General features: G+C 44.3%; 1 protein-coding gene across 2 annotated transcripts; it reads right to left on the bottom strand.

Moving 5' to 3' along the window:
- Nucleotides 1-3,601: 3,601 nt before the first annotated feature.
- FAM222B (family with sequence similarity 222 member B) lies at nt 3,602-11,012 on the bottom strand (the record flags this gene model as incomplete). 2 transcript variants are annotated; one of them, XM_082008428.1, is made up of 2 exons in its annotated part: nt 3,602-5,187; nt 10,931-11,012. In XM_082008428.1, 2 exons carry the CDS (start codon nt 11,010-11,012, stop codon nt 3,602-3,604), a joined length of 1,668 nt encoding a protein of 555 aa, XP_081864554.1. The 2 variants fall into 2 exon arrangements, with proteins under 2 accessions (XP_081864554.1, XP_081864553.1); XM_082008427.1 differs by lacking the exon at nt 10,931-11,012 and adding an exon at nt 5,640-5,724.
- Nucleotides 11,013-25,489: the final 14,477 nt, after the last annotated feature.

The raw sequence follows: 25,489 nt of genomic DNA, 5'->3' as shown, positions 1-25,489 counted from the left end.
TTGGTTTCTACGGGAGCGGCCGAGTCCCACAGAGACATCTTTCACATTGTAAGCTTAAAGAAAATTCACAAGCATCTTTACAAAATGTAAACTTTGGGCTGTAACAAACTGGGCTTGTGATTTAACAGCTTCAAAGCTTCTGCTCCAAAGACAAGACACATCAGAGATGGAAGCTTCCTCGTGGACGGGTTTACACCACTTTCATGTTTATCCCTCCTAGGATCTATCTAACGTCCACCTGCGGCTGGCAAGGGAGTTGCCAGGAGCCATGAGAACCATATTCTGCTACATCAGTGTGGTAGTGTAAAAGGGACAGATTTCAGTCCTGATGAGGCAGCGTAAATAGTTCAGGAAAACATCTGAAAATACCTTACTCTTTCCTCAAGGAGCAGAGCCCTCACCTGCAAGCGCCCAGGATCCGTCAGGGGAACAGAAACCGCGTGCTGGGGTCCGAGGTGAGGAAGCCACCGACGCACAGACGAAAAGACAAGACAAAAGGAGAGCAGCGGCGTGAACCCCGAAGGCAGGTCCCCGGGGAGAGCCGTGTCCCCGGCCTTTAGGTTACTCTTACTTCTGCACCGGGCAGAACGTGAAATAAAACTGCGCGTGGACAAACGTTTCCAGGAGAGCGCACCTCCTGCCACGCGCCGGCCCCCGGCTCCTGCCTCATCCGCTCTTCCCTTCATCACCTTGGATGCCCGCGCCGGGCGCCTTGGCGGCGTGCTCGGTGTCTGCTCTCAAAGGCTGCACCTGGGAAGGAGGCAGGTCAGTGTTTGTGTTTCCCTTTACAGAAGACACGTGGGAAGGAGAGCCCGTCGGCAACAGGCTGCTGCAGAGTGAAAAGGATTGGTTTAAAGAAAAAAAAAAAATCTCACTCCTAGAACAAAAGGAAGTATTTCAGTGTATTTTAATAGCACAATGATTCCTATTTTTTCAAGCAACGTCCCACCTGGATGAGTCGCGGGAGTATTTTTGCTTCCCGGTCCTGCTGCACCGGGGCAAAGTCCCGGCGATCGTGGCTCTACCTGCGACTGCCCCTGCAGAACAATCCCCAGCAACTCGCGGCGTGCTGCCGTCGCCGACGCAAACACCTCCGCCGCACCGAAACCACTTCCGCAAACACACCACGGGACTCGACTCTGCCTCTCACAGGAGAAGAGCAGGAGGAAAAAAGGAGCTTTTAATAACAGTCTGGGTTGAGATTTGTAGCAGGCTACTGAACAGAGGAGATGCCAATATTTTATTTAGTAAAAAGGTATGTATTCAGGTAGCAGAACACCTTACAGTAACTAACTCGGCAGGAAAGGTTGAAGTCGTAGCACAGCCCTAGATCGGTTTGGGGGAGTGGGACGGGGAAGACGGCGGGGAGACTGTAAGGGAAGCAGCTTCAGACTCGAACCTTGGCTTCCAATATAATGTATTCAGAAAAATATTGCATGAAAAGCCTCAGGATTTTAGTTCTTTCATAGATGTATATTTACCAGTTTTCACAAAGACTGCAGGAATACGATTATAAACAATAAATTAGGACTTCATGTTGCTATCATTTGGCATAACACAATCAGGCAATTCTTCCTTTTTAAATATAAGGCAACACAAGCCAACACATAATTTAATCCGTCTTTAGTCAAATTGCTTAACTTTGCTAAAGAGTTACCACTAAAGAACGGTTTATAGTACACTTAAAAGAATTTAAATAATGACATGATATAAGTGTACTAACTTACGCAAGGAGTCAGAAAACGTACTCTGCTAAGCTTTGAAACCTAAATATTTGTTACAGCCCAGGACTACACGTCTAAATTAAAAAAATACAAATAAATGTTTTCTAATTTTTCCATTTACGAAAAACTTTTAAGAATCTCTAGCCAACTATGACGTCACTTCAAAACTTGTTATTTTTTTTTTTTTTTAAATTTTGTATGATGTCTTAAGATTTTAAACCATGCTCGTTAAGGAAAGTTCAAGGAGCAAATACTTAAGGCTTTGTTTTTCAAAGGGCTGTGAGGGAGGCCAGTGGATGGCAGAGGCCAGTGGGTTCACCCATACACAATGCTACTCAAACCCACACTACCAGGCGACATTCATACAGAAATATTACACTTAAAAGTTACAGTGTAGAGCAATATTTTTAGCCAGTGTACATATAAAGAATCAATGCATTATTTTTTTTTCTTATTTTTTCCTTTTTTTTTTTTTTTAATTTCCAAACTTGATCGTGATCATTATGTTCAAGTATTAGTCTCGTTAACAGAGATGAGAAATTTTCTACTGACAACAAACCCGGCTGTTCGAAAGGAAAGGTATATTTCGGAGAACAAGACGCTGAGGTTACCCAATATTTAGTGTCCTACGGTCACTGACTCGACTAGCTGCTGGAAGTGATGTGGGAAAGGAACAGAAAGAGTTAGGCACCGAGACCCTGGGAAAAAGGGATGTTATAAATAGCTTCGCTGATTCCCAGAGAGGAGAACTGATCCATTAGATCTGCTGTGGCGTTCTAATGGAGAGGAATACGGGACCGTCAGTCCCACGGTGGCTCGTGAGCGGAGCTTCGCTTCACATCAACCGCCTCCCGTCCCATCGGTACTGCTGTCGCAACGGGACCGCGCCACGCCGCCCCGCGTGCCCGCTCATTGTGCCGGAGACGAGATGGGGTTACGTCTCCTGGCCCTGAAATTAATTCTAGCTACCCAAGAAGCAGCTGAACCCTTTTTGGAGTTGTCGGTGGGTCTGGATTCCCTTCACATCAGGCCGGCCAGACTCCTAGCAGCGAGGGGTTCAGACAAAGTTAGCTCTTATGCTGGCAAAAGGGGAGCAGGGAAGGGAAATATGATGCAGAACAAAGGCAGCTACCGACAGCAGCTATGCTGCCTACGTCCTAAAACCGCCATTCCCCCCATCCTCCATACCCTGTCCAAAAAAAAAAAAAAAAAAAAAAGTGTCAGAAAAATCAGCCATAGATTTTTGGCTTTGGACAAAGTCTAAAAAAAATGCGGGTGTCTCTGCAAGAAACAGCCGAAAAGCTTCTTCCTATATTAATGCCTAAATACATACCCCTAGCTCGCTCTTTTCAAACGTGGGCTTCTTTCTCAATTAAATAGGCCTCTAGACAGTGCAAATGGTCAATGTTTAATGCGTTAATGAAATGGGCTTTCGAGTTGAAAATAAGCCCTGCTTCCTGACAAATTCTGTTGCTCTTAATCTTCAGAGGAAATTGAGATGGAAATTTAAGCAGCTACACTACCTCGCTCTTTACAGAGCTGGTGAACAGATGCAACTGCGAAACCCTGCAGCAACTCAACATCAGTCCAGCAAGGAGCTACTAAGAGAAGGCAAAAGCTGCACAAAGGGGATTCTGCGGTGAGGAAACGGCTGTGGCGTGAAGTAGTGTAATGAAATTCTTTGAAACAAAAGGCATGTTAAATATTTGATGCATAAAGGAGACAGATAACATGTAAGCAAAGCTTTTAAATATACAGTATGTCTTCTTCCAATGGTTACTATAATGATCACACAAGTTTGCAAGTTAAAAATGCCTTGATTATTAATTAAAATTAAGACTAAACCTCTAATTTTTGTCTGTGAAAGTGACTGCAGCCTATCTATACCCTGGGTGTTGAATATGAAGATTTCGACTATCGGTTGGTTCAGGTGCTCGGTTCATGGGAGGCCGATGGACTTTTCCCAGCACGGCCATGCTCTGATCTCTGAAGCAGGACTGCTGGAAGTCCCCGCTTAGGTAATCCATGGTCTGCATCACATTACTCTGGCTGGATGGGCCAGCTCCAGCTCTGTAATGAGTTCCTCCTGCACAATCTAGCGGCGCTCCTGCCGGCTGTCCCCCGTGGAAAGGCATGGCGAGGTCCTGGGACCCAGAGCTGTCACTGTTGGGTGTGGGCAGAATGTTGTTCCAGATGGGCTGGAAATAGTGCCCATTGGTATATGGCAAGGGTCCCTGCAACCCATTCACAGGTGGAGAAGGCGTAGGCTTCTCGATGGGGGGCTTCAAGCTGAACGACTGGCCCATGCACAGTTCTTGAGGGTAGTTTGAAGTTTTGCCAGGAAAATTCTGCCCTGCGATCTCTCTCTGAGGGTGCTTCCCTGCGAGTCCAGCAGGCCCAGCAGCATCCCCACACATTTGCTGCAGATGCGCAAGCTGGTGCTGGTTCCACGCAACCGATTTGATTTCGTTCTGGTACGCGGGCGGCACCCTGTTAATATTCACCATGGGCACACTAACAGAGGCAGAAGGAATAGCAGCAGCAGCATGATCTACAGGGTTTACTACACAGGAAGGCATGGGTGTAGGGACATTGTGAGTAGATACCCTGGTACTTGCATTGATAAGCAGGTTGCGACTTATAGGGCTGGGGTTTGCAATCTGTCCCTCACAGACTGAGGTAGTGCTAATGCCAGCTCTGGCCTGGCAGAACTGGTTAATCTGGTGCACAATGCTGCTCAGGTCCGGTGGCTGGTTCTGCTGCAGGGTGGCAGCCATAGAGAGGGGAATGGTTGAGGTAGACACGGTCACATTCGGCGGCGCATCTGCATCCGGCATCTTTCTGCTTCCATGTAAACCCGGCTGCAGCAAAGGATTCGGGGGGTGCTGCAGAGTCTGGTGTGCCATGGTCTGAGGATGCTGCAAGCCCTGCGGCTGCTGCATATTCTGAGGGTGCGGCAGCGTCTGCGGCTGCGGTATCCCCTGAGGGTGCGGTAAGCTTTGTGGCTGTGGTATACCCTGAGGGTGCTGCAAAGTCTGTGGCTGCGGTATACTCTGGGGGTGCGGCAAAGTCTGTGCATGCTGGAGAGCCTGCTGGCGAGCAAGCGCCTGGGGGTGGGTTAAAGTGCTAGGTGCAACGTATGGTGTGGAAGGGGGATTCATCATCGCTTCCGGCAGCAGACGTGTGCGTGTCCCGTCAAAGTCTTTGATAATTCCTTTCGCTGGAGATTTGACTATCGCCAGGAGGCCTGTTTTCGTGGTGGCCTGAGATGGGTAGGGACTGTACCTCTGGCCCGAAGTATCAAGTCCGTTCACAGTACGGCGTATGTGTTTCCTCTGGGGAACCTTGACACTGTTTGGAAAAATTTTTATAGTCAGTGGATTGTTGGCGACCTTCTTAGCATAAGCATCCAATTCTGCTGGGGTAGGATACTGTGCAGATCTCATTTTCTGTGTAGTGTCCCCTGCGGAGAAAGGAAATTCGTCAATACCAATTCTGGTAAGCAAGGGACCAACCCCAGGGCAAGACAGTTGCACAGCAAGGGCAGAAAATCTCCAAGGAATCAAGAGGCAAGAACTTCATCTTCCCAGACCAGCGGATCATGTACCAGGTACCTCATTCCCTTTATTACCTGGTCACCAACACAACCCCCAGTTCAGGTTAAGGCAAGACCTGCCCAGGGGAGCAAAAGGAAACGAGTGTTTTCATCAGAGTATGTTTACAGTTGGACAAAAAAAGGTAACGTGCTATAAACATCGGGCTGTCTCCAGCTGGAAATATTTCTTTACAGCTTGCGGTGGTGGGCTAGTTTCTATTCTCTTAAATTAAGGCTGCCTCCCCGTGGCTCTTCAAGCCATTCTCAGTATCTCTACCGTGTAATTCAGAAATCAGAAAGTTATGAATTAAACATTAAACCCGTGTAATGCTGAGGTGGGAACCATACCAAGCACTTCAGCTCAAGTCTCCATTTACATCTGAGTTCTCTTCTAGATGCTGACATCTGAAAGCACTTTGAGTGTCTTTTTGTCCATTAGGAAGCCCTTGTCAGTCCAAGTTCAGCAAATGGAAGGAGGCTACGTGTGCATGACTTTATGGCTTGCAATTATTTCTTCAGCTGAATTTTCAGTGTGGCACCTTGCTAAGGACAACATCCTCGTACCGCACAGCAAAATTATGTGATTACGCCACAGGATTAAAAACATGCTACTTTCCAGACACAGACAAAAGACTTCTGGAGACAGGGTTGTGGTTTCACTTACTCCGGTATACCAGATACCTACCTTGCCTACAAGCTCGAAGTGCTTCTGGAAAGAACTTCAGAAGTCTAGGGAAATGCTTGTGCCTCTCTCACTATAATCCTATTCCAAGCAGAGAGTTGCGCCGTTCCCCTACTACAGTTCTGCTGCTTGACTCCTATGGGATTACTGCTTTAGAAGTGATTTTATAATCTTCAAATAATGGCTTGCAGCTTTGACAATCCGATTTTGCTTTTGCTTGATTTCTACCACCCCCCCTCCTTGCAAACAGTTTACCAGAAAAAAAACCCCACCCATCCTTTCTGCTAAAATTTTCAGTATCCCCATGCCATCTGCTGCTGTGCTGAAAGGACGGGAAACACAGCAGCCAGTTCCTCCAGAGCCCAAAAGCACCCAGCCCCGCATCTGGCCCTCAGACCCAAGGAAATCTAATGCTCCAGTAAAGAGCTTGACGCTCCCAGGCAAACAGCCCTTCCTCCTGAAAAGCCAGCTCTGATTCTTTTAAGCAAATTGCCTCCAAAAGGTTCCTGAATACCGCTCAAGTCCGAGTACCAGCCATCTCTCTCCACATCCTGCAGCTTCCAGTCTTCACAGGTGAGTGACAGCAGGACTGCTCTAAGAGCACTCACTTTCAGAAAGTAAGGGCCAGGAAATGGAAAATAGGATGTATACCGAAAGAAAGGATAATTATAGAAATTTAAAAAATATCTTTTGTGAAATAAGCTTTGCAAGCAAACCGTCTTGCACCTCTAGCACAGCACATACCACCGCACCGGTTATACTCTTACACTCTGTGCTGTCCAAACACTGGCACGTACCACCCTTTCTCTTAATCAAAGGAAATGCTCATTTGATATTAACCTGAACATCCGCTCTCTGTTCATACCCCTGTACCTGCCACTGCAGGCAGGTGGTTTATATCTGTCCTTCTGAACGAGCTGCTATGCTCGTAACAGAGAGGAGAGCCTCCGAACAGATTTGCCAGTACTACCTTGCCTCAACAGCCAAGGCCTTCATGAGCTTCCAAACCTTTATTTTTAGCATCGCCCATGCCCATTAAGTTCTGTTTCTTCCCCAAGAGATGACCCTTGCAGCTCACCCTGAATCAGAGAAGAACCATCAACAACGGACAAAGGAATCCACCCCTGCCTGTATTATGGCTTATGTTACGGTTACAGCCATTGTCACATAAAGCTTTTATTTTCAGATGAAAAATTAAGTAGATACTGTAAGACACCTTTACCATCAAAAATCTCCCAGCCTGGTTTACATTTCTATAGGCATACCGGCAAATTAGATGGTAAATATAAACATTGAACAGATACACTAAATATTCTTTTAAGCAAGCATCTATTTTTCTCTATACGGGACCTGCGATGGAAGCTTTTAGAAAGCAGCTAAAACAGCAATGTTTGAACGGGCTGCAGCTATCTGTTACAACACATCTGTAATCCCGAATCTGGAAGAACTCCTTCCTCTGACGAGAGAAAATAAGCCCTCAGTCAAACTGAGATGATGCACCAACATCAAGTTTGGCATCTTCCCAAATGGCAAACCATCTTTTAAATACCTTGGGCAGGATCTTCTGAAACTAACCACCAAACAAAGCCCGTCTTGCGTATAGTTAAGATTATGCTCCTTTTACTATGGACTAACTCAGCCACTCTACTTAGGCCAGACTAAAGTGATGTATTTCTGAGTGCCTCAACGTGCTGCTTAAAATGTGCTTTGCTAGTAGTTCCACAGGCGAGATTCAATGATTGGAATAATTAAGGCAACGAACAAAAATTAGGAGAAAGGCATTATGGGGCGATCAAGAGTCTGAATATCCCATACAAATATCCTAACAAAACAGTAAAGAACAATTAGGTCTGGTTACTAAGTGAATAGAAAACCAGCTAGAATGGACCAAAAGAAAATGGTGATATTAGAATACTGCAAGTGCAAGAATTCTGGATCAGGCCATAAAATGACGAGGAGGATGGCAGATGAACAAGCTACATCAAGAAAACAACGGGATGAGCTCCACAAAGTTACCTAATGGTAAATGCAAGGCAGATTACTTTTGCTGAAAAGTAATTATTTCATATTTACTACAACGTAAAGCTGTGCATATGAGCAATTACCCCAATAAATTGGTGAACTGCAAGTTCACACTCCTGCTAATCCCATGGCAACCAATTCATCTGGTCACATTCCTGTGTGCGTCTCACCGCTGGAGCTATTTTTACCATGCAACGAGATATATTTCTCTGCCTCACCTCAGCACCAGTGCAACATCTTTTAAGTGCATTTCACACTAAGGCTTTAAAACCCCCTGCTTTTAAAACTCTCTACAGTTAAAACCTTCATTAACATTAAGCAAAATACAAACAAGCCTTCAGGATTCCCACCCTAATGAGAGTATCCATGTTGGGACAAGCAAGAAACAGCTGTGCCCATATTCTCCATAAAAATCTCAACCCCAGGAGTTTCTCTACAGGCTTTACAGAAAGAACCCTCACCCCTAGAAAGGACTTGATTTTAGATGATGACCTCATATTCAGTCCCAACCTGCTCTTCTCTCTGTTGTTCCCCCTCCCACTCAGCCCCAAAAGCTCTCCAAGAAGCACCTTTCACCTTGGCTTTGCACCACTGTCACGAAAAATCACCCTTTTTCTCCCAGGCCCTGTGGCACAGCCGCTATGTCCAACAGCGGCTGCGGACACTGCCCAAATGGTCTTGCCTCCAGTATCCTGACTGACTGGTCAGGTTTATACTGGAGTCAGGGGGAGGAAGGCTATTTAATACAGATTAATATCTGTATACAATTATATCAATAGAGAGCCAGTGAGAAATCACCTGTGTGGATAAAGACAAATTTCAGGGTTAGGCCTTTCCTGTGATGCAGGTTGCAATTCAAAAGAAAAATACTGAAATTGGAAGTCCTGGAGTGATCAGTTTCTAAAAGAAAAAAAAAGGTGCATGTTAATCTACAAAACTCCTACTGCCCAGACCATCTTTAAGAAAAATGCCTCTTACCTGAAAGTGAATAAGAAAAAAAAAGAATTGAGCTAATGTGGATTTTTAAATGTTAATGAAAAGTCTGATTTGGAAAACTACACTTAAATATTATTAATACAAATACCATAAGTCTGAATAAAAGCTAGCATGTGGAGTTCTGTGCCTTTTGTAAAAGCAACAGCACTATTACTAAAGCCCGCTTCCAACCTCCCAAAAGTCACAAGTCACCGTTCATTAAAAATGCTCATTAACTCAGCTTTCCTTTGGCCAGGGGCTAGGCTACTTGTGCATATACAGCATGGAGAGAAATGCACCAATTAATCTTACACACATCTGCAGCAGGGGTGAGCAAGGTCTGTACAAGCAGTTTCATTTTCCATATAAACCAGGACAAACTGGAACAGCTGAGCATTACCACTGCCAGCCAGTGCCTGCCAGCTACTTTATGTCCTAAATTCTTTTAAATGCAGTACCCAAAGCTCTTCACTGAGCAGGATACAGCAATGCTTTCAGCACGGGGATCAGCAGTTCTCAAACAGCATCAGGTACTATCAGGTTAAGAAACTGCCCACGTACCACCACATTGCCTCGTAAATGCATACTAGCACATACCTGATTTATGCACAGCTACCCTCACGGGAACCTCAACAATTTGCTTTCAGAACTAAGCTTTCCGAGCCACCAAAGAAACTTCACGTAATGCAAGGACCTAGGCACGTTCTCACCACGACAGCCTACCTTTTGAATAAGCACGTTTTGGTCAGCAAAGCTTGAATGGGAAATGGAAAAGAGAAAGGAGGGGAATGCCCAGTTTCGTGCCCTCTAAGGAAGTCCTTTTGTGAGTAAAGATTTTTACTACTGCTGAAAGTGTCGTTACAGTTACCAAGCCCGTGGAGTCGGCATAAACGCTATGCAAGTGCTGTGGGGGAGCACACGTGTGTACGTGAACAGCGTCATTCGCCTCTGGTAGGACTTTAAGCATGTCACCCTTAATTGCAAAATTATCTTACCTATTTTTAGTATCACCACAAGTCTTAACACAATAACAATTTTAGCTATAACTGGAGTGTAAATTACTTGGTTTTAAAGAGCAACGAGTCCATCAGCAAACTGAGGGTACTGAGATCTCCCAACGCACACTTCAAATACAAGAGACAGGTCACAGCCCTAAGAACCAAGTACACAGATCTTATGTAGAAACCTTGGTATTTCTGAAATTTCAGCTGAACATCAATATGCAACTTCAGTGATAAAGAGGAGAGACAAAGTAAGATTTAAAAAAAAAAAAAAATCTACCCAGTAAACTTACATTCCCAAGCTTAAATTCTTCTTAAAAATACTAGTACAACTGTCAAAAAAATGACTGAAGTTATCAAAAAAGAATTATCAGAGTACTCTGCAGACATATTTTCAGAGGCACCAAAGAGATGTCAGAAAGAAGACAGAAACTTTGAACTTTAGTAATTTGGTCTAGAGCACTAATATTTGCAGTGTATGCCCCAGGTACGTACAACAACAGAGCTGCTGACCTCAAAAGGTTTGCATTAGCCTGATCCAACTGTTATTGGTGTCTATGAGTAATTAAATGAATGGAAGCGAAAAAAGAGTGAGGAAAAAGTTGTGTTAAGAAGCAAGTCAGCTGGCACACTTTTAGCACAAAATGTTTTCAGCAAAGAGGCACGAATCTCACAGAAACCTCACTTGCATTTCATCTTGCTGTGGTTAAAATTAACCTTTATAAAGCCAGGAAGCGGGGAGAGCTTGCTGCACACACGTGAACCTCCACAGCGATTTCTCAGAGCCATTATTGATGGATGCCTTGAAGGCATAACAAAAGAAAGACTCTAACATTAAATAGTTTTTCCACTGCATCCTAAATGTTTGTCACAGCTGTACCAGAGCCAGATTTAACAGTTAACCACATCCTGCAGACAAAACGTCACTCACATTTCTGAAGTCCAGTGTTCATCTGCGTGTAAGAAAGAAGCTGAAAGGAGAGGTCACCTGGTCCTGGCAGACAGGCCAGCATGGCAGACAGGCACTAACACAACATGGGGCATTCACTCCTCTGCACACTGCAACAACAGAGAGACAATTCAAAGTTATAATACAAGGAGGAACAGAGAAAAGAAAGTGGCAAAGAGCCATCCCTGGGTGAAGGCCTGACCAAGCACAGATGCGCAACCGCTGCTCCGGCCCTTACTGCATCTTGTAACAGCAACGGAGATACTTCAAGAAGTGGGTCACCTGCAGGGTTAAAACTAAAACAGCCATCTTGCTCTCCTCTGCTGCTTGACACACAGAGGATAATCCGGAAGTCTGTCCTCAAATTTCAAAGGTGGTTGTTATGAATGGCAAAGAAACCACCATCATTCATCTCACTATATATTGAAATGCGCTGGCTACCTACCAGGTATAGCCAAAGCAAGTCCTCTGGAGAAACCCTGTCAGCTGCTCTTTCACATTTAATAAAAAGGCATGGCATGCATAAATTGAAGACAAAAGTATGCAGCACTGTGCCTTGTGGCAAGATTAAGCTGCGTGCTACAGCTTGTAATTTCTGTGGTCCATTAGGCTGGAAGATGAATGGCTACAACTTCCTTCATTTCATAGGAGACTCGCTAACCTGCGCGGCTCTGGGTTAGACAAACGGCAAGACGTGCCTTCTGCACAAAGGAGCTGCCGAGGTGCCACCATCCTCTACTGCAACGGCTCAGCACTTACGAAATCACACCTCGAAATGAGCACTGAGCACTAAAGCTCTTTATATATAAACACGGCACAGCTTCCCTCAAATCCCATCACTGGTGTACAAACACGAGGGGAGGTTTCCAGCGACAAAAGTAACTCATGCTCAGAGCCTCCCAACGTTACTGGGATTACGGAGAGAAACTTCACGTGAAACAAGGTCTCTAGAGGCCACCCAGTCCAAGCCCCTGCTCAAATCCCCATGGCCACAGCTACTGGGGCAAGCCACAGCCAGCCATGAGCACTTCAGAAAGCTCCAGAAAATGGGGTGGCTGAGCCAAGCTGGAGAAATCAGTTGACTTCTCCTTGCCCAAATCTCCAGAAGCATCAGTGCTGCCATACAGGGTGTATTTTGATAAAAACACCTAAGGAGCAGCTAGAAAGGGTTTGGGGTGTTATACAGCCCTCAAAACTTTGAAGAGTTGAAGCCTTCAAAATTAATCAAATTTCAGTCACTGTTTCAAAATCCCAATTAAAACAACTGGGGAGGCATTCAAAGATCAAGACAGGTGAAGCAGAAAGCTCAAGACCGGCATAAGAAGCCACGGTTACAGAAACCCCACAGAAGCAACTTCTGAAAGAGTCGCACTGTCGAGGAGTGCATAAGCGATGAGAATGAAACCTTTGGATGACACCCAAGGTGGCAACGTCAACGCTGCGTCCTGGATAGCACCACTGCCTTCATGCTCCAGAGAGCTCCAAAAGCCAGTTTCTCTGCAGGGACGTTTTAAAGACTTTAATTTGAAACCTAACCTCAGACCACCATCACAAGTCAGACCGCCCAAAGAGTACCCGCACCAATACAGCAAACAGCGTGGACTTAAAGTTTTCATGTAGCACAGCAATTACTCACTCCGTGTAATTCATTAGCTCCAGGTTTATGTGCATCCCCTCAGAGAGGAGGCCGATCAAACCAACAGCCAAGCAATCTTGTGCAAATATTAATTTATGAAAACTTCTGCATCTTCACTGTGTGTGCTCTCAAAAGCTGAGTGTTGCTGACCAAGCCCATTGGGTGCCAGTGTGACTAACAATTAAAAATAATTTTGGGCACTGAATGTCAGCTTGACAACTTCATGCTATTGCCCATTCACCCTACCCACTCAGAGTAACAGCAGCTCAGTGCTGTGAGAAACTCACACACAACCTCACCAAGCCACAGGGACGACAGTGCAACCACCAGCACAACAAGTTTACACCGTTCTGCATTTCATTCCTAGGAGATAGTAATGATCTGATCAGATGTCCAAGATACATAGTTGTAAAACCCTTTAAATACATCTAAACCCAGACTTTCTTCTCACCCCCTGTAGCAGGTGAGGTTCTTGGAGTCTTTCAGAAGGCGTTCAGAAACAATGACTGAAGACCTGTCACATCCACAACTTACATGAATTGCTTTAGGAACTGAAAAGTTGCTCGACCCTTATAAATGAGATTAATTCATGACTATAAGTATGCAATGTTCAGTGAAACTTTGCAAACAGCCTGTGGGCAGCAGTTTCTTGCCCCAAATAATGCCTAGCAAGACCAAAAAGACAAAATAAGAATCCAGCTCTTTTTAATCAGAAGAAAAAACCACTGTGAGTTGCCAGAGCTTCACCTGAGTAAGCAACAGAAAAACTCACGGTCAGCAAGAAAAAACAGTAATTGTATTCTCCTTTTTTCCTCGTTTCATCAACTTCAGAAGACTGGCAAAACAAGACCGATTTCTCAGTGAAAAACAGGCAAACAAAATTAAAAGCCTTCACTGTAGTCAGAAAACCATCAGATCACACCATTCCCATATTCACCCAAGCATCTACCTTTTACTGCAGCAACGTCTGATGCCAACCCAAGATTACTTCCCATCCCTGCATGGCCAAAGGAGCTCGGTGTCTAACACAGCTCTTAACCAAGGGCAAGTTTGTGTGCAGCCCCAAAAGAGAGAAAAGCGCTCTGCAGTGCAGCACTGCACTCAGCGCGCTCTTTGACCGAGCAAGTAGCATTTCTGACAGCAAGATAACGCGGAGGGTTTGCTCACCTGCTCCACCATTAATGCTCATTATAGCCTGAGCACTGTGACTCTGAGTAAGCCTCTTGCTGAAGCGCCAGGCACACAGCAATAAACAGGATAATGGCACATTACGGGAGAGAACAAGTGATTAAGAGTGGTCACAGCATTCAACTCAGAAAAGCCAGGCTTCTGTGATAAGACAGGAGTAGTTCCTTGAAGGTCAAAACATGTATTTACAGAAGCTTTAGTTCCAATACACAGAGTAATATTTTAGAGAGGGCTATAAAAGCAAGTTGTTCCCGCAGGCAGCTAATCATTTTAGGCAATGCCAAAGGTTCATAGAAGACTGGGGTGGCAGTAATCATTTTAAAGGAAATACTGGAGTTACAAAAATCATTTTAAGTAGAAGCATAAAATCATTCTTTTAGCTTGATTTGCAATAACCAAATTGATGCCATCTAGGTCACTGCTGAGCATTAAAAAAAAAGAAATTCAGACTTATATAGAAGTGCTGACCATAACTCCATCACTGAATTCCATATTATAATTAAAATCCTGCTCCAATTTTTGTTCTCTATGAAATTAATATATTTTTCAAAATCCAGATCGTATTTGAAAACCAATGCATTTGAAATATCTTTACAAACAAGTCCGTTCATTTTTTTGTTAGAAATTAATTAACATTTATTCCCTTTGAGATACTCAGCACCTGACTGACTTCTATCCTGACTGATCATCAGCATGAGCTAGTGCAGGCAACTCCAGCATAGCACCCAGCAAAAATGAACTGAAATCCCCGACATGGGCTGTATTTGGGATTGAGGCGAGCATTAATGGCTGTCTCAGTTGTTACGTGCAGTCTCAGGTCAGCAGCGCAGGGTCCCGACACAAAGGCAGCTGGGCCCATCGTCCCCTTCTGCACTCAGCTTTATTACTTCTAATTAGTCCAGAGCAGGAAATAAAACTGAACTTGGCACGTCAAGACTTCTCGCTAGCAGACTTGGCTCCACAGCGGCAACTTGTGTGGGCACCAGCACCTGCAAAGCTCGCCGCGGGGCTGGAGCCACCGCCCCTCCGGGCAGTGTGGTACTGGGGGAACTGGAACAGACGCAGTGAATCAGGAACCGAGGGGTTTTTGCACTGTGCCAGGCGCAGTAACACTGTCATCTAAACCAGTCAGCTGCAAACTGGAGAGCAAGATGACCAGTATGCTTTGGCAAGGGCAACTGTAAAACCCCTTGCTTTAAATTTTTTAAATTGCATTTTGAACTGATTCTGTATGCTGCCAAACACAGCATAACGAGCTCTGTCTTGAAAATATATATAAAAAGATAAAGTAAATTTCTAGAGGGAAACAATCATTAGCTTGGAATAAATAAATAAATACCCCTCTTTGAAGCGATTTTAATTTAATCTGGCTGCAGGATATAATCTTAACAGCACACATACTGCATGATGCTCTATGAAATAGCAGGTTTAGACACATGAACAGATTTTTTTTTTTCCCTCCTAAGATTTATTAATAATTAAATCAAAGCATGTTAAGCTTAAGAGGTATTTGCAGTGCTTGGGATCTGGGGGCAATTGTCACATCCTCACAACGACCGTTACGTTCAGCCTTACCTGCACATCAGGGTGTTTTTTGGTCCAGGCAGCACAGTGTCCCCTGCACCGATTTTCAGAGTAAGTCCTGTCACCACCAAGACTCACCAGGTAGGATGGAAGAACTCACCTCCACCCATTGCCCAGGGTCACCCTCCCTGCAGAGCTAAGAATCAGCTCCAGTAAAACTTACCATGATACTGCCTTCCTGAACTAAAAAGATATATTATCTTCTGGCTGATATTCAAGTTTAGTATTCCCTCTGCCAGACTCAGTGCTCCTCAGGCCAGGGGGTACTTTTACAAGCTAGAGTAAAACCTAGGTGTAAAGCAACTCTGTACTACTAGGAAATTTCTAATACTCTGACACTGCTTTATCATTATATAAACAGACCACATATGCAGAGTTATTGCCAAGTTTTTAAATACGCCAGTCGCTGAAGCTCCCAAGAGGCCTTACAGGGTAAGCACACAAAGGAAACGCTCCCCACAAACCTTTCCCGGCCAGTGAAATATGGGAAACTGAGCCGGTTTAGATGAAAGCAAGCTGGTGAAGTCTAAAGTTAGGTTCCTGAAAGTAAACACGCATGTTTGAAATTCCACGATTAACTGCAGGCTTGTTCACAAAGCCTGGGGCTGGGAGGAAGCAGGAGCATCCATCCACACACAAAAGAAAAGCTCCAAACTATTCCAACTTCCCAGCACCCTGGGGTCCCGTAAGCCCTGCGAGGGCTGTTAAGCGCTTGTGGCTGGCTGATACGCTTCGCTTCTCCTCGTTATTCACAAGGTAGCCCCGTGAAATTCCCTAACTGCTGCCGGGATTTACAGCAACCCCCAAGCGCATGCGGCACGTTCCAAGTTCAGCATATATAAGTGCTGCAAACAGTAACAAAAACTAACTCGGGTTGTGAAGTTTCTTTGGTATAAATTGTCTGTAAGAGCTTGCCAGCAAACATAATTGAATCCGGGCCAATCTTCATGCTCCAAGGGAAACTCAGTGTCTCATTTACCCCCTGGCAGGCTGCTCAAGACCAAATGAGACTCATTCCTTTTCCCTCTCCCAAAGTAACCTAAAATCTAAGGGTTTCAAAAATTTGTTCATGTCAACGGCAGACGCCGAACCCCTCCCGCCAACCTCAGCGTTCAGTATGATTCCTTCCAGCCATCCATGCCTTGCTTGACGGTGTCTAGACTGATCCTGTGGGCTTCCTGCCTTTCTCCAGCCCTAAAACTCTCCTTTATTCTTGGGCACTTACCAGAATGGCCCTTTCCCAGGACTGTTGAAGAGCCAGAGATAAATCTTACTATTTCCTGGAACAAAATTACCAAACTAGCACTGTATTCATCGCTGGCCGGTATCACAGCCTCTTAATGTTTTATAAATGGAAAACTACAAAATAATGTGCAGAGAGGTAGTCTTTCGAAATGGCAATAAATCACAATAACATCGAGCGTACTTGGCGATAAATAAATAGGAAGGCTGAAAAACACAAAGTCGCCTTTTGTAACAAGCGTAGTGCACCGTCAGCATCTGCCAGCACAGGACCTTTTGGCTTTCTGCATTCAGGTGGACCTTTTGTTGAGCCCTGCAACAGTTTCGATCAAAATCAATTTTTGCTTCTTGCAGTTTAATTAACTATGATTTTGCTTGTAAACCCTTTCACCTTTTAGGCTGACCTCCATTTATAATGTTACTCAGGCAACAAAATTAAATAGTTTGGAGGGGAAGGCAGAGAGAATTTAAATGTACCTGGGGTGCTTTGGGATGGCAATGTCCAACAAGAAAGAAAATGAAGCAGCTTTGGGGTAACAGCACTTAAATAGAATATTGTTCATATCACTCTTCTTGCCCAAGGGCTACCACTAAAGTCTTCTAGGTTAGCAATTTTGAACAGGATGCAGTAAAAAAAAGCCAAGGCGGCGGTTCTCAGCTCTGGGCGGGCAGGTACTGCCACGTGTGACATCAGCTCCATCAAATTCGGTCTTGGAATAAAGCAGCAGCAAGGTCAAGGTTATGATCTTGGAGTTTAAAAAGCTTTTTTTTTAGGTCAGTCCCAAGATATTTTAAAACACAGTACTATGCATCTGCTGAAGAGCAGAACAGTTGGCTTTAATTGTAGGATGGATTTTTACATAGCTTCTGACCTTTCATCTAATTGAGGCCTAAAGAAGGAAAAAAAAAAGAGGAAAAGCTATATGTCACTTCAGTTATTAAAATCCATCAAGCTCAGACTTTAGCCTTGGGATAACCACAGCCAAAAATTTGACTTGCAAGTAATTATCACTGCTATCTGCAATAAAAGTTAATTGGACATAATTGAACTAAAGCCCTAATCTGAATGAAGCTGTTGCTGGCAAGCAGCCTGCTCCTGCCTGCACTTTGCAAATGAAACTGCTAGCAGTAAAATGGGCAAACACGAGGCTGCTCTTACAGCCTGCCCACTGCGACTCACAGTGCAATTCCGCAAACCGCTCGCTAGCTGGGCCAATATAAAGCCATTAAGAGGGCCCGTCTTCACCAAACACATCCTTCGACAATACCCAAACGAAGGCGTAGAGTTTCAAAAACAAGTTTCAGTTTTACTGACTTCTTAGTTACGTGGACTGAAACCTAAGATTGATGTCACGAGACGTTGGTTTCATCAGCCCCCGAAACACTGTAAATACCAGTAAAAATAATGTACTTTTTGAGCACGTAAAGATACCAACTCAAAAGGTTTTCAGTGATGGTAATTTACCACCTTCATGCAGTTCAACAGCGTTTCCTGTTGTAGGACCAGCTTCTTTCATCTCTGCAGCGGAGCAGACAATTAGCTGCATTTTGTGCTCAGCCCATGCAGGTGGCTGGGGGAAGGGAGCGTTATACTAAATTCCTGCTGATTCATCCATATATATTTTGCATTTTTGTTAACTAACAGACCAGAAAGTGGTCGTCATCCCCCATACTACTTTAGAACTTCCTTCCAATTTTAATTATTAACACTCTGCCCTTCGCCAAAGCATATCAAAGCACTTAAACATTACTGAAGCCACATAACCACTCTGAAATGGGCAAAAATTGCACACAACTCCTTTTACAGCGGCTTAAGATTTTTTGGCCAGATTTATGTTACAAGACCGCTCTCCTGCTTACGGGCTAGCCTATGACAGAAGAGATTGAGGGAAGTATCCAGCTCACCACGGGTTCCTGACGTAACTTTGGATGAAGCATTTAATCACCCGATGCCATGGTCGCTCCTTGTTAAAAGGCCAGCAGTGGGTGACAGTCTTCTACCACTGAGGAAGACTGTGAAGATAAATGACACTGCGGAGCATTCAATACCACCTCGATTTCTCACGTCAGGCTTACAAGGTCATGGTCTGGGCAGTCTCCCAGGGAGAACTGGAAGCAGACCACTCTTCCCTCTCCCCAGTGCCATTTGCTCCTCCGTGTTTTCACAGCTCAGAACAGAACTTCTTAGCTCAAGAAAGATGCAACAGAGAACCAGTGACATCAATTCCCTTTCATGACCCAAATCAGTGGCTTATTTTACTTTGCTCAAAGCCCTCACCTCTTTTTAAGCCTATTTTTAGATTTAACTCCATATTCTGCAATGTGGCAGGAGCTGACAGACAACATAGGCATAAGTAGGTCTTGCCAGGTGTTGCAGGCTGCTTCTAGGGTGAATGAAAGGTGTAGAAAAGACAAGTTGGGACGATGGTAGGGCCTGGCCAAAGCTTCAAAGGAATATTTCTGGCTGTGCTTGAAACACATATGCTAGTGGTCAGTTATGAGACAGATGAGATACTACTTTTACCATGGGAACATATACAAGAAATAGGAAAATCGACCTGCCTGAAGTCAAAAGCAAAAGCAATTTGAATAACTTTGTATCTGCCTCCTCTGAATTTTCACTACACTAAAGCACTCTGACCTTTAATTAATTTTCTTTCTCCTTTTATATGGTAACTTCCAACTCCAAGTTTTTAATGCTGTACTGGTGGGAAACAGGGATGGAGAAACAGTCTGGGATGTATCTTAGTTATGTTTCACGGTGCATAAATCTGCACGTTCATTTAGGAGAGGGAGCAAAGGATGCTACAGTTGAACTGCAGCAGTTAAGAGCAGAGGCCAGGTAAATACAGTGTTGTCATCAAAATCATAACTTGCCCTGGATATTAGGCTTACATTTGCATTTTCAAAATGCACAACAGACTCCCTGCCCATCCCTGTAACATTCACAGATGATACCATTTTCTTCAACAAGATACTGAGAGGCAGAAACAGTCCTTCCTCCAAACCGTCCGTTATCCTCAGGGCAAACTAAACCCACCTTCTTCCTACATGCTTGAGCAGCATCTATAATATCACAGCAGCAACTATAAAATATGGAACAGACTTACAGATACGAGTGTGCATGTTTTCATGTGAACATGACGGTATAAAGGTTAGCTGAGATGACCGCCATCCAAAACGAAGCCAGAACAGCCCAGCAACTACCCAACTACCAAACTACAGGATGCTGCTAACACATACCCCAATGGAGGGATCACACATTCCACCAACAGCCATTCTCCATCCTCGTACCCAACTTCCTTCTGCTTTCAAGCGATAAGAAACCAGAATACACATTGATGCCTTTCCCATAGTGGAGAGAATGCAGTTATAACCTCAACATCATCAGCAAGAACGTGCACCGCGTCTGTGTTATGCGCAGCTTTCCTACGTGTTTGATGCCTGGGAGAAGCATGAGGCTGTAACACTGGGGTTTACTTTACCACAAAGGATGTGCAAGAGGTGTGAGCTTCCTCATGCCACTCTGGGCCAGAATTCCTCCCTCTTGACTTTCTTGCCTTCCCAGATCTGAAAAGGAAGCTTTTCTTAAGCACAGCAAACAGCCGCTTAGGCGAAGGGGAAAGGAAACATGAAATAGTTCCCTCTCCAGTGGGGAAAGGAAACATGAAATAGTTCCCTCTCCAGTGGCTGCTTCACACAGATCACCATTAGCATTATCTTCTCTCATTCCACACTTACTCTCTAAAAGCCCAGAATTAAAGTCTTAATCATGACTTACAGAAATCCTTGTGGCTGCACATGACAGAAAGATGACAGTTTTTCCTTCTAAAATATCGTTAGAACTTACAGATTATGACAGTTCCCCAAGTAGGAAAGTAGCTATCTTCCCCTGTTTATTACAAGCTGATTATTTAAAAAAACATTTTTTCAGAGCTAACTTGAACAATTTTTACCTCTATGCAACACACAAACAACAAACCAGATACTCGTTAGATGTTGAAAAATATGCTTTGAGTCCTGTTTTAAAAATAGCTTCACTTGAAAATAAGAAATATTTGCAAATAAGATGAGGCAGAATGAATGAGCCTTCATACAAAACAAAAAACTGAACTCGCACAAGGAAAAAAAAAAAAAAAAGTGACTCACTTGTGGACCAGGTGTGCCAGTGGTGTGTGAACACAGGCAGGCAGGCTCACGGCAGGGATGGATTTCAGTTTGCATTGGTTATGCATGTGTACCGTTTTGACCTGTACAATTACACTTGACAGTCGTTTGGTTTAGTATTTAGCTCTTTGGATACTGAATTAAGGTCCCACCTATGGTGAAATTTTAACAACACATTTACAAAGCAAGTGGAGAAATATATGGCAGATTTTTATTCAAGATACGAAGTCGGAGACCTCTAATTGCTCACAGTCCCAGAGCTTCCTGCCAGACCATGAACACATCAGCTCTTAGACACACGTTTTACCATTTGTAAGGGGCAAGATAAGACGTTCTTCTGTAGCTAGAGATATTGTGCAGCCTACTGTAAAGATAGAAAGTATTCTAAGAGCCTCAAACAGAAGCTGCAACACAAGTACCAAGCACTCACCAGCAGAAAATACAAGCCATGAGGTGAATACCAACGAGCTGGACCAGACGCTGGGATGGCATTTTCCCGTCAACCTTCAGAATGAGGTGCTGGCGCCCCATGGGCTTGTCCTGACACAGACCTGGTATCCTTATCAGTCTTCCAAGAAACTCACAGTCCATATCTTTTCTGTTGAATTGTTATGACAAGAAATACATTAATTGTGAGCTACTGTAAAAAGTCTCTGCTATTCTCAGTGCTTTCCTGAGAAGCAGGAAAACTGTCCAGTTGCATGGCTGGCAATTCAAAACAGCCACAGGGAAAGCAACACGAGCGTGCAATATGTTTTCAAAACCTCTGCACACCACAAACATCAGAGATTTTTGTCTGCAGGCCTGATAAAACACTTCAGCACAATCTCACCTGATTCCTTTACCAGCTGCCATCACATCGCCTTTATCCAAAGTTTACATTCACAAAAGATTTCTTCTTTCATGGTAAGTTTTACAGACCACAGGTGAGCAGGAGATTTTTGTTTGCTTTTGCATGTCCTTCTTCCTCTGTACTTGCCTTTTTGTTTTTTAAAAACACCACACAAATGGCAATAAATAAACTGTAGGGACAGGACACAGAGGTAATTGTAACTGTACTATGGTCAGTGAGAAATCCCTTTGCATGGTAAACACAGCCTGGCTGCGTGGGCAAGAAGAGAACAAACACTGCTACTGCAGCCCGTACCTCAACGGCAAACACAGCACAAACCTGCCTGCATGAACACTGGGCTCCCAGTAACCAGGGCTGTAGCAGCCCTGACCTCCACAGTGCATCTCACAGTAAAAGGCGGCACATCCCCCTCTGAACACTGTGTGAGAGTCTGGTCAAGTGTATACTCGAGACAGTTACTCAAGCAATCCCCAAAGTATCGCTTGATTTTCATTTCCAGACAATTTGTCTTTCCAATCACAGAATTGCTACAGTCAACAAATTCAAAAGGTAAATTTTTCTACCTTCAATTAACTGCATTAGTACTGTTTATAATTATGTGACTGATAAACGCTGTACAGAAGCTGTAATTAATCTATTTTTTCCTTGGAACACATACTGAACCCCTTGGCGCTCAGACACTTAATGAAAAGCAATTTATCAACTTGCTTTGAATAGCTGAATCTGACTCCTTAATGCAGAGAGAAACACTTTGCTTTAAGCACTACTACTCTGAAAAAGTAATGCGTACCACAACATTACGAATGCCATCAGACACTGTTTGGATTTTGATCGGGATGACAGCAACCAGAGTGCTCATCTTGCTGAGAAATTGGGTATGATTTAGTACGGCTTAGCTGGGATCCTCTCCCCCGGGATGCTGTCGAGAAGAATATTTGAAGACGTGCTTTGCCAGGACCAACGTCAGGAATGCCTTTTCAGGACACTGGATGAAGTTCCAAACTCTCCTGTGCCTGCGCAGTCGGAGCCTTGTCAACGCTCCTCGTGCCGAGCAGCACTGGCACACTTGCCAGGAAGCAGCAGCTCAGTGTATTTCAGCCTGGACGTGTGTTCAGCTGCTTACAACGTGGACAAAAATAAAGTGCTTACAGTGTTTGAATGCTAATTTCTCAAATCGAGTGTTGCTTTGTATAGTTGACATATGCAAAAAAAAAAGAGCATTTAGAAGGAAAGGCTTGACATCACAGAAAATTTTATGTTGGTATTAACAGTTGGGGGCATTAACCAACTTTCAAAGTCTAAAAACTAAACTCACATTTCTGGGAGTCCAGGCTACAAATATCCAATATGGAAACTGCTCTGTACTCCATGTGGCAGACTCCACGTAACGATTACATACGCACAGCATCCTGACACAAAGGGAGCTTACATTGCACATGTAAGTCTGTTTTCCATTCTTGCAGTGTCTTGCTCTCTTCTATGCGTCTTCTGATGCAGATAAAAGCCAATGCAGATTGCAACTGCTGATACAAAGAAAGGCACAAGACACAGTGCGCCTTTGGACTAAGGAAAAAAGAGGACTCGGGTCCAGACTGCTAGAGCATGTCAAGAGATTGTCTTTGAAACTACAAAACTAGAAATGAAAGCGCTGTGTTTTTATTTGATTTGATCAAAGTGACTGGAGGGGAGGGGGAGAAATCACATCCTACAGATGCAGGCTAAAATTTAACTACTTCACACATAATGTGGGACCAGCTGATCCCATACAGACATAAAGAAAGAAAGAAAGAAAACAAAGAGGTAAAGTCACTCTCGCTCTGAATACACTGCTTCCACAGATCGCTGCTTCAGGCTCTGCCAAAGAGCAACAGGAACCAATTTCAAAGCCAGAAAGGCAGAGGGCACATACCCAGCACTCTCGCCATGGGCACCCATTTTCAGTCTCCAGTGAAGAGCAGAGGAGCAAGCTCCTGTCAAATCAGAGAAAACATGCTCCAAATGTAATGGCTATTTGAATAAATAACTGATTATTGCCTGTGTGACACTGCTCCACCGATCTGACTGTGGGATACCAGCACACCGTGGCAATCTTCTGGAGGAGAGTTCTGTACTGTAAGCTGCAAAAGGACAAGACCGTAATTCTCCTCGAACGGAGCATCCGCTCCGATGCACACTCAGCACCAGGAGAACCAGGCTTTTCGGAAGTACAAGCACACTACAGGTAGCAGCCTTGCAGATCCCAAATAGCAGCACAGAAGAAACAGATACCTATAGCTGCCATGCTCCCTAATAGAAAGGATTTAAAGTATCTGCTGGATAGGCTGTGTGCTCATGGAATTTCTAATTGCAGAAGGTGAACCATTTAGACCACCTCTGGGCTGAAATGATGTAGTGAAAGGCAAAGACCTAGAAATTAAGCAGAAATCATTTTAACAAGTGAGGCAGACAACAGTCTTGCACAGGAGATCAGATGTTTATTTTACATGAAATTCAGAAGCCAACATAAACCAGATTTTAAACACTAAATAATCTTTATGATGATTTGCATGAGAAGAACAGGAAAAAGGTTCCATCCTGCCGCTCTGAAACTCTCCAGGAATGTGCAGGATTAGATTTTGTTACTAGACTCTTCAGATGAGAATTTGAACTATGAACAGCCCCACGCCACAAGTTGATGGCTGTTAAGCATGTTTCTCCCCTGCACTATACGCTTTAATGGATGCTCAACACACATACAGGGGCAGCCCATGTGAAGGAAGCCTTTGACCTTCCTCACCAAGACTATTCAAAATTATGGATTGAAAAGTGTCTAAAAATGTCAGTCCTAAATCTTAAACAACTTCTCATCTTGCTACTTCATTGAATGCCTCCTGATTGCGCAAAAGCAGAATATTCAGGCGTCAATCTAAGTAGCTTGGGTGTTACGCTGACAATGTCTCTGGAGAGAGGAAGAGAAGAGAGGACGGATTTCCAACAGCTCAGACACTTCTCTGTAAGGAAAGCTGCTACACAGCAAGAGAGATAAATAAGGAGGGAAAGTAACACGCCAGAGAGCTTTCACCAAGGTCACATCAGGATGCTGAACACTACCCATCTGCAGGGAAGATTTAGATGCCTATTCCACTACATATATCCATTCACTTGTTGGCAACAACAGTCCTCATTAAACCAAACCGGTTCTAACCATGAAAGGAGGACATTGGGAAGACGGTATTAGCTAACAAATACAAAAGGAAAACCAACAGAGCCAGTCCTGGATGAGTGCCCTTTACAGGAAAACACAGCCCCATGGCATGTGCAGAGCCCCTGCACTCGGGAACAGGCAACACAGGCTATCGCAGCCAAAAGGATGGACATCTCTGCTCTAACCAATGCTCACGGCTCCCAGCTGGCAACAAAGAGGAGATTCTCCACCCGTTCAGGCAAGAGCAGAAATGGGATCCCAACGGAACAGGAGCTTTTTGACTCCGCTGTTACGCAGGGTCACCTGCACGTTGCAGTTCCTCATTGCTTTGAAATCAGGGCTGTGGACATGAGGCAGATCACTGCAGACAGACTGTACCCACGATGAAAAAGCCCTGCCCCCAAAATATTATACCAGTTACTGCTGTGCCCTTAACAAGAGTGTTTCCTGCCCGTTTCAGCAATCTGAAAGACACGCTGGGCAAAATTTCAAGCTATGACAAAGTGATCTTATCAGTTCTGTGCTGTTCTCGCTACACAAGCCCCTGATTCAGCAGCATGTAATAAAATCTTCATTTGCATGAAAAGCACACTCTGATCACAAAGTCTTCTGTTCGACAGTCTTCTTCCCATCTACAGCGTGAAGATGCAAGCATCACCATCATTTTGCTGGTGACTAAGGTGGAAT

Source organism: Phaethon aethereus, assembly GCF_964289735.1.
Source record: "Phaethon aethereus genome assembly, chromosome: 19".
Lineage (NCBI taxonomy): Eukaryota > Metazoa > Chordata > Aves > Phaethontiformes > Phaethontidae > Phaethon > Phaethon aethereus.
This window is presented reverse-complemented; position numbering and strand designations above follow the sequence as displayed.